At 50.3% G+C, this 9181-nt stretch overlaps 4 protein-coding genes across 4 annotated transcripts; 3 read left to right on the top strand and 1 right to left on the bottom strand.

Annotated features, from left to right (window-relative positions):
- Nucleotides 1-1118: 1118 nt before the first annotated feature.
- On the top strand, nucleotides 1119-2324 carry BDZ99DRAFT_161805 (Cullin-domain-containing protein). The gene is made up of 3 exons (XM_033712869.1): nucleotides 1119-1320; nucleotides 1382-1557; nucleotides 1612-2324. The coding sequence occupies exons 1-3, from the start codon at nucleotides 1283-1285 to the stop codon at nucleotides 2004-2006; spliced, it is 609 nt and encodes a 202-aa protein (XP_033570711.1). The 5' UTR covers nucleotides 1119-1282; the 3' UTR covers nucleotides 2007-2324.
- Nucleotides 2325-3618: 1294 nt separating this feature from the next.
- Nucleotides 3619-5415, top strand: BDZ99DRAFT_161718 (uncharacterized protein). The gene is made up of 2 exons (XM_033712868.1): nucleotides 3619-5316; nucleotides 5394-5415. Exon 1 carries the CDS (start codon nucleotides 4085-4087, stop codon nucleotides 5276-5278), a length of 1194 nt encoding a protein of 397 aa, XP_033570710.1. The 5' UTR covers nucleotides 3619-4084; the 3' UTR covers nucleotides 5279-5316; nucleotides 5394-5415.
- A 428-nt stretch (nucleotides 5416-5843) lies between these two features.
- On the top strand, nucleotides 5844-7411 carry BDZ99DRAFT_399325 (uncharacterized protein; the record flags this gene model as incomplete). Its single annotated transcript, XM_033716128.1, has 2 exons — nucleotides 5844-6531; nucleotides 6591-7411. 2 exons carry the CDS (start codon nucleotides 5844-5846, stop codon nucleotides 7409-7411), a joined length of 1509 nt encoding a protein of 502 aa, XP_033570709.1.
- Nucleotides 7412-7681: 270 nt separating this feature from the next.
- On the bottom strand, nucleotides 7682-8779 carry BDZ99DRAFT_161587 (uncharacterized protein). The gene has a single exon (XM_033712867.1). The coding sequence runs from the start codon at nucleotides 8529-8531 to the stop codon at nucleotides 7866-7868; it is 666 nt and encodes a 221-aa protein (XP_033570708.1). The 5' UTR covers nucleotides 8532-8779; the 3' UTR covers nucleotides 7682-7865.
- Between the last annotated feature and the right edge of the window lie 402 nt (nucleotides 8780-9181).

Below are 9181 nucleotides of genomic sequence, written 5' to 3'. Positions count from 1 at the left end.
GATTTTTGGAGATAGCACCGCGTTGTGGAGGAATACCACGGGCGCGACGCGTAACCGTCTTTCTGGGCACATCGTATAGTTTCTCAACGCCTCGGAAGGATGTAATTTGGCCGGTCTTGTAGGCTTGAACGCCTAGAATAACTCTGCCTTCTTGAAAGATGGCTTCTTGTTGTTGTGGTGCTGCCATTGGGGTGGTTGTTGGACGACGCGTCGCGTGTTGAGTTGGGTGGGCCACTAGCTTGTGCGGGCCACTAACTTGTGGATTACGTTAACGTAGTTCACAAGCGAGCTGCCCACCCAAGCGAGCTGCCCACTTTGCCATACTCCCGACGCGTCTTGTAGCTACAACCTCAATGTCAACCCCACAACAACAAGAGGCCCTCTTCAAAGAGGGCAGAATTAATCTAGCTATTCAAGCGCACAAGCAAGGCAATTTTACAAGTTTTCGGAAGGCCACAGACACGTACGACGTGCCCCGAAGCACCGCCCTGGCGAGCCAAGCATTATTAACAAGAAATCATGCAAGCAAGACTGACGTGGCAAAAAGCCTACCTTGTGCCGGCAGACCAACAATACCAATCAAGTGTTCGTTGAGTTTCGTGGTGGCTGCAACCTCTAGCTCTTCCGCTGCGTTCTATTGGGCTTTAATTCCTATACGTCGACGGGCTGGCTATGCTGGTCTCCAATATCAGAATACTCCTAACGGAAGGGATATACTACCAGGTAGCAAGGAAGCAAAGTCAATAGAACGTATTGGGGAACATTGTTCCCCTCGGACTAGAAGGTTTATCCTGTATCCACCTCCTTCATTACCTAGTGCTACTGCTTGCGCGATTATAATATTAAAGGGCAGCCATGGGAATCGACGCCGACTTCTACTGTCTGGGCCGGCCTTTCTGGTGGGGTTACATTCGAATGCCGAAGCGGTTCCTCTCGATGTTGTGGGGCAGTGATGACGGGTGAATGCAGTTGAAGCGGGGAAAGCGGGGTTGAGGCTGTGCGCTGATTGATGAGGAAAGTAAAATGGATGAATATGCAACACTGATGTTCTTCTGTGTGCATGTTCACTTGTGGTCCTTTTGCCACCTGCTTGGTTTATGACGAGTGCGTGCTACGACGTTAGTTGGAAACGGTGGTCTGAAAGGTATTTTCTTGTTAAAGTACTAGAAGTAGTTATTTTCTATGAACAAGTACTTCTAGGCCTTCACTTAAGTTGGAAAACGCCTTCTTTAACACGAATCGCAGCTGAAACAAGTTTTATCCTTGAACCCCCTTTGTAGTTATGTCGCCCCCTCCCAACAAAGCCGATGCCGATGCAACGTAAGTATTTGTTGAGTTCTAAAGCCATCTAGTGCATCCAGCTAACCTCTCAACATATTAGATGGAAGTATATCGAGGCTGGCGTTCAGGGAATTCTGAAGCACCCGTCGGATAGGGGGGAAATGGACATGAAAACATGGATGGGACTCTACACAGCCGTACACAACTTTTGTACAGTACGAAAAGCAGTTGGCTCTAGCCCTACGCAAGGCTGCAGTCGCGGTAATCGCAGAGTAGGTGTGTCATTCGATTCATTCGATGCGGCTTTGATATCTGATAACCATCCCATAGCACACATTTTCGAAAAAGAACTATACGAGAGACTGAAGCAATTACTCGAAACACATCTCCAAATGATCCAGAACGAAGCTAGACGGTATTCGAAAGGGGCTCTCCTCGATTTCTACATTAAAGAACAGGATCGATATATAACCGCTGCCAAGCAGAACAACCACTTGTTCAGGTATCTTAACCGACACTGGGTGAAGCAGGAAATCAAGCAGGGAAGAAAAGACATTTACGACGTCTATACTCTACATCTCGTTCTATGGAAAGGGGTAATAGACGCTGCCACTCACGCGGGCGTAGCGGACGCTGTGACCCAGCTAATGGAGAGGCAGCGGAATGGAGAGATTATCGACGACACATTGATTGAGGGCATCCTCGACTCGTTTGGTAAATATTAATTCTAAATGTCTAGTACCATACTAACTATGTTAGGCCTGGATGAAGAGGTCCCCTTGGACGTATATTAGCTCCTGCTCTCTAATGGTATCGGCCCACAAACCAAGGATAAAGATGAATATGCACAGCGCTAGGGTTGGTAGCGACGGGGTTGTAGCAGAGAGGCGGATGAATTGATGGTGATCCAAGAAAAGCGGCCAGCCGGGTAATGAACTGGTCTTTAGAAAAGAGCGGCGGTCCGAGGATGATGGTAAAATGAATCATTTTGCTCTTCGAAAGCTCGCCGTACCGCAGTCGTGATATTGTAGTATTCGAAGCTAGGGCGGTTACGGTCCGCTTATCCCAGCATCCAGCTGTGCACTTGTTCCTTCCTCCTTCTAGGAGGGCTCGTGAACGTTTTTGATCTTGCGAGACTCAATCGAGTCCCGAGCCCCTCTCAAGGCTCCAAGCCAGCAACGCCCGCCGAATACTGATTCAAGGCCTCGACGACACCATTGGGGATCCATTTCGGATGATGGTTAGCCCGAAGGAAGTTTTAGGGACTGCCACTCGCTGCTTCAAGTTCTGGAGGAGGAATACGGCGGGTGTGCTACGGCAAGCAGTGCCAGGCTCTATCACGACGCTTTCCAAGTCAGCATCACGCATGGAGATCAGGCTCGGGCAAGCGTGTTCGCAGAGAGAGCGTATAAGGCCAGGGTTGTCTGTGAGGGTGAGGATAGCCCCGAAACGCAGAGGGTGAAGTCTCTTGCGTTGAAGCCATCAGAGCATAGCAGCTTTGGACTGTGAAGTGTAAGACGACGAGGGAAATGGTACCGAAGAGTTTGGAACACGGCGCAGTTTGAGAAGTAGTTGTTTGGAGAACACAGCTGAAAGGGGCAGTCGAGGATACCATTTTCGACCGGAAGCCTAACATCGAGGCAGTCAGAGCTATAATCTAGTTTGCGAAGGACAGGGGAAAGCTGAGGCGAACGAACAAGACAAAGCAAGCGTGATCAACCCTCGGGTAACTTAGACCTCATCAGTGCTCTACTGCGAGGAAGTCTAGTTAGGCTTAAGTTAGCTTTTCTTTTGCATGCGATTAGGCCACGGCAGAGGCTATTAATGCTTTTGCCAGACAGTCTTCCATTGTGCTAAATGAAATACAATACACCCTGCACATCGCTATGATCTGCTAGGGCACGGAATGATTTAGGCACGCCAGGAGGAACGCCTTGTGCCAGTACCAGACTGGCCTTGTCCATGTTAGCTTACTGTGGTGATGGTGATGGGAAAGGAACGAGTGAGGCATGAAGCGAACGCGAAGAGTGGGACTGAGCCTGACCCTGAAAGATGGGCCTCTTTTTGGGCCTGTCTATTTTCAGTCGTGCGCGATTCTCAAATTCTTGAGACTCCACTGGGCGGTACAGTATTCGAAGACAAGCTTCGGGATTACTGTAGGAGTTTCAATCTGCATGGCGAAAGGCAAAATTCGAAATTCGAGATTCATTCGACGATCACGAACTAATTATGTCGCTTCCAAGATTTCAAATTACACGTGATCCTGAAATGACGTAAAATGGTGGCGCCAGGCAGGGCTTTGCGGGGAAAGGATGAAGACGGGCATCCACGCTAGAACTGTTTTGCTAACTTAGCCCTCTCTTATTTTAGCTAAACTCAAACATTCGCGGCAGAAGACGAATTGGACATATTGAATTAGGCATTGGATAGGACGGTCCTCAGAAACAGCCATCTTTATTCAATACTATCAGCTCCGCCATTGTCATAGTTAGTAACAAAGCTAGTTGTGGCATCACCTTACTCTCCATGCGCATTAAACCGAAACTCGCGCCGCCCGCTGGCGAAACTCGCACCTTCTCATAGCTTGGATAAGATCAGGAAGAAAAAGCAGAGATCAATGTGAATGGTGCCACGTGTCGGAGAGGCTGAGCAACGCCTCAAACGTGAAGGCTGCAACACCAAAACACCCCCGCCAAGCGATGCGCCAGCACTGGAATCAAATGTAAGCCTACATACTTCCAGGCTCCTGTTTTCTTCACACTGGTTCTTCTCTTTAGCGTCAGGCGGATTCTAGCACGTTGCCATGTCAGAACTACAACGAGACATACCTAGTTTGTCGACACCAAACGGGCCTCAAATCTATGATCCCGCGACTGGCCCAAACAAAATTGTAGCAGAATATCTGGCTATGAACAGTCCAACTTTCATACGGCTCGAGGCAGCTAGGAAGAAGGTAGTTGCACCAGCGATGTGCATCAATTTTGATCACTTATTAATACCATTTCAGGGTTGGGACAATCCAGACGGAGACAGTTATTGGCAGAATCGACGTGAACAATCGGACAAAGCCACAGAGGATGCAGCGCAAGCATTCTACGATATGACAAAGCAAATCGCAGAGGAAATGCAGGCGAAGACAAGCGCTCTGACCCCAGGAGACCTTGGTGTTCAACCCTTCCAGTCCCTGGACTTATGCATGGCACCAGGCGGCTTCACGTGGGGCACCTTGGAGTACAACCCTAACGCAATCGCCTATGGCATCACTCTCCCTCCCGAAATTGGCGGTTACAAAAACCGGTTCACATTACCTGCCGAATACGTCAAGTTCATGGACATCACCATGCTCGCGAGTGAGTTCGGCGTCGGAACCATTCCAACGTGTCATCCAGACCACTCCCTCTTCCACGCTGAACGCCCCTTCGTTGATCAACGCTTTCAGCTCATTTTCTGCGGCGGTGCCGTTCTCAGGAGTCATGAGCGATCTGAGCACAGACGAGAATTCGAACGAATGCGTCTGACGACATCTCAGCTCATCCTAAGTATGCAGCGGATCATTCCGGGAGGGACAATGGCTGTCTTACTTCGCAGACCAGATGCCTGGGATGTAGTACATCTACTTCACCAATTCAACTCATTTGCAAATATCCAGTTGTTCAAACCATACAAGAAACACGCTCTTCGATCAACTTTCTACCTCGTGGCTAAGAACGTACAACCAGAGGCTGAGAGTGCAAAGGCTGCGCTGGAAAAGTGGAGGAAGAGTTGGTCTCGTGCGACATTTGGTGGTGATGAAGGAACAGGAGAAAAGGATCCTGAAATGGACGTGGAGGCTGTGGAAAAAGTGCTGGATGAGTTTGGTCCTAAGCTTATTGAGTTGGCGATTCCTGTCTGGAAGATTCAGGCTGGTGCGTTGGAGAGGCAGGACTTTACCAAGGCTCGGAATGATGGTAGGAAGAAGCGGCACTATTGGCCGAAGAAAGGGGCTGAAGTGCCTTGATCAAGGTAAAAACACACCATACTTGATATTTTGAGGAGGTGAGGATATGAATTATTTCGCGGCCCCACGTCTCAATTTTGCTCTCTCCTTTATGCTGAGCGTATACCTGTATTAGCGATTGTGAGCCAACAATGAAACGCGCTAAAAATAACCAACACGATCGATCGATCGTCGGCCACGACGACTCACCAGAACAAGCTGCATCAGTGAACGACCATCGTACGGTTCGTTCCTTGCTCGACCGACGAGATTGACTTAAACGTACCCTTAAAATGCAACGAAACATCTAAACTCAGTCCGGAAGAAGAGATCCACCGGCGGAACAAGGCCATTCGTGCCGTTACGCGACATTATGGGATCGAGGCCCACGCAATCGAGCGGTTGTGAGTGCGGTGGGCGCCAAGAGGTTCCAAGAGGTTACAAGCACAGCCTTCAGCCATGCGACGGAGTGCCGAGGTTTTCCCGATTGTTATGGTTTCTCAGCCGAACGTCAACACCATCATAATCAAGCATAAAACTGTACTATCTCAGCCATAGCTCTCCATACGTGTCCATCTTCCATACAATGAAGCGACGAACTTCCAATAGCTGGCAGTCCTTTCGCCACAGCACTTGTAGTGCGAAGCGCCGCAAAACGCAACTTGCCGACGTCGGCGCACCCCGCGTATCCTCACCACCTCCATCGAATCCATCATCGCAGACGCTTGCGCTAGCCGAAGAAGCGCTCCGATCAACGCAACAATCAAATCGCGAGGCACATGAATCGTTAGTCCAGCACTGGGTGGAAAACTGTGCGGCTGTCTGCGATCTAGAGATGATGGCAGCACCTCCGACGCCTCGAAGCGCATCCTTGAACGATCGCGGGCGCCGCAGCGCGAAACAGCATGCGCGCTCTCACGGATCTCGAACGCCCAGTCCCAGCAAAAGACCATCACCACAAACGTACCGTACACGGAATATGTACCACGCTGGCGTCTTCGTGGACAATCTGGCTGATCTTCCGCCCGCAATCGATGACGAGGTGCGAGGAATACTGGGAATCGAGTCGTGGGAGGACCGAGTAGCGGATACAGTAGATGAACCACAAGCTGCTGCATGTCTCGCCGGGCTAGTAGCGACGTTCACGGCTGAATCTCGAAGAAATGCGCGCGAGTGCTTGCTTGAGGGCGATTGGAAGGCCAGCCTGAACGGCCTTGTAAGGAGCCTAGCGGACCTTTCGCCGGGCACGCTGAGGACGCGCATGTCTGAGAAGGGTAAGCTTGTTGGGTATCCTCAAGAGCTTCGTGGGCAAGATGCTTACCTCATAAACTAGTCTGGAATTCTGATCTCAAGCCGACTGGCTTATCGCTTGACGAATTGCAAAATGAAGATGATAGCGGAACGCGCACGCCTCGCTCCGCATCAGGACAAACCACCCTCCTCAACTTCAATCCAAGCGCCGCTGCAGCTACCTTTACTGGGCCCATACCGTCCCTGCCACCATACACACAATCAGTGGCGTCGACCACCAGCACTGAGGCTGCGGATCCATATCACATATCCACGTCAAAACCAGATATAACAATTGGGCTCGCACACACTGCGTTCATACAGCGGCACCAGCGGCGGTTAGTTGATCACCAGGCATCTGGGTCAATACTGAGCGATCCGCATGCGGCCGACATGGGTATACGGTTTCCCTTCTTAATTGTAGAAGCGAAGGGTTTGGGCCTGAATGGGAGTCTGATTAGCGCGCAGAACCAAGCCGCCATTAGTGGTGCTTCCATGCTCACGATTCTGAAGGATCTCTGTCATCAGGCGGCATGTGGCGCGAGCTCGCATTCTGACTTGGGATTCCAGACGCTGGATCCGAAGCTCACATCGCCATCCACGACGTCGTCGGCGCCGCAATCGACTCCACCGCTCTGTTTCTCCATCCTGATAGAGGGCCCTGTACACGAGTTGTGGGTGCATTTCGAGCATGAAGGCGCATTTCACATGGAGTTTCTTCAGTCGTGGCGCACTACATGCGAACGCGATGCGAGAGAGTTCGTGCGTTTTCTAGCTCAGTTAATGGAGTGGGGCAAAGGAAAATTCAAGGACTGCATTGTGGAGAAGTTGGACAAAGTTCCGAGGTGTGGAGCGTTTGGGTAAGCAGAATAGCATCTGGCAACATATAACATTCCTTTTTATTTAGTTATGATTTCCTAGAATCAAGGATGAGTTCTGCATGCGATAAGCTTTAGCGCCATGACATATAGTGCTGCTACAGTTGCTGATCCCATTCGTATGATATCCAAACCAGAATAGTACTCGGTCAGCAGGAAGCGAAGCCGTCGTCGTGAGCCACACGAGTGTAGCTTGCATCACCCTTGACCCGATCGTTGGCACTTTCGAGTTGGAGATGGAGGGTGCTGCACTAGGACAGTACTTTTCAATCCTAATCTAAGCTCATTCCACTAAGTAATTCTCACCGCCTTCCTCTACAAGATGGATATAGTCTTCATGATTGCAGTTTCGGGAATACAGTCCATCACAAACCATTCTTTGATACTCAGTTTCCCAAGGAGAGGATGCTCCCCGCTCAAAGCTAGCATGCGGTCCGATATCAATTCCTGCCCAAAAAAGCCGATCGTAACCCTGAACGCACCAGCGACCGGTTCGATACCTTCCGCTGAGAGGTATCTTTCGCCGTTTCTTCATGGCCCGCCTCTAGAGAAGCAATTCGCGCTGTCAGGAGCTCAATCTCCTTCCGCAAAAGGCTGACCTCCTCCACCATTGTTGCATCACTGGTATGCGGGTTTGGGCTTCTATTCTCACTTTGCTGTGGTCGAGTGAGGGAGCTATTGCTGCCAGGAGTGGACTGAGGGGTGACTTCCGTTTGAAGGGAAGGAGATGGTGAAGGAGTATGCGCGCTTGATATATTTGATCCCGATTGTGTGGGTGGTGATAGGCGGTTGATTGTTGCGCTCCACTCTGTCACCTTGCCCCTAGCTTGGATCCCGTGGTTCGGGCATAGAGTGAGGTCGGCAAGAGCTCTTAGAGACTGGGTTGCGCTTTGTGGCGATGAGATTGAGATGTCGTCTATCAAATGATTGACCTTGGATGCTTTCTCCCCCCTAAGATGGTAGCCGCAGGAGTCTGTTGTTCCGTTTTTAACACCCGAGCAGGTAAAATGACCGTCCGGTTTCAGGTCAATGCTGAGGGTTGCGATGGGATCCCAATGCGGCACCAACATGAGCGAGGATATCGTGGGCTGAGTGGCTTGGGACATTTCCTTGATCTATCTAGAGACCTGGTTGGCGAGAGTAATATAAGTGCGAATATAGAAGAGATAGGAGAAAAATTGCTAGCTTGTTGAGGGTGGAATCACTCCACATTGTGGAATTCCTGGCAACTTATGTACACCATCTACACCGACACTTCCTCTCGAGGAGGGGGCGCAGCGCTGGCTTGCCGGTGAAGGCTGGACGGAACCGGCGCTGCGGACGCGCAGTCTGTAGCCATCAACACGACAGATTTCGATCGTAACTTACTAAACCAGGAACTTAAGCGATGTGGCAGTGGAGATAAGCTATTGTTTTGCGGGGCCAAAACACATGGACGATGCATCGACGCGTCGATGTGTTGATTCCCTAGATCCGACCAGCGAAGCTGATTTCATCACATTACATAGAGAAGTACCAGATCTAAGAGACGATCTTAATAGGAACAAAACCAACGAGGAATAATCACTAGCTGGCCATCCTACATTGAAGAGGGTAAATTCCATGAGGAAAACGATAGGAGTCAGCTATTGTAAAGCGGTCTCCGCGATCTCACATAAGAAGGCGGCGTTTTCGCTAAGATCCGGTGAAGCTTACAATAAGCAAGGCACTCCGGTTCAAGAGAGCTGCGCCCTCCCGACGACTGGTCATGTGGTGT

Source organism: Mytilinidion resinicola (assembly GCF_010093595.1).
Source record: "Mytilinidion resinicola strain CBS 304.34 unplaced genomic scaffold BDZ99scaffold_25, whole genome shotgun sequence".
NCBI lineage: Eukaryota > Fungi > Ascomycota > Dothideomycetes > Mytilinidiales > Mytilinidiaceae > Mytilinidion > Mytilinidion resinicola.
Note: the sequence above shows the minus strand (reverse complement) of the source record. Positions and strands in the feature narration are given on the sequence as shown.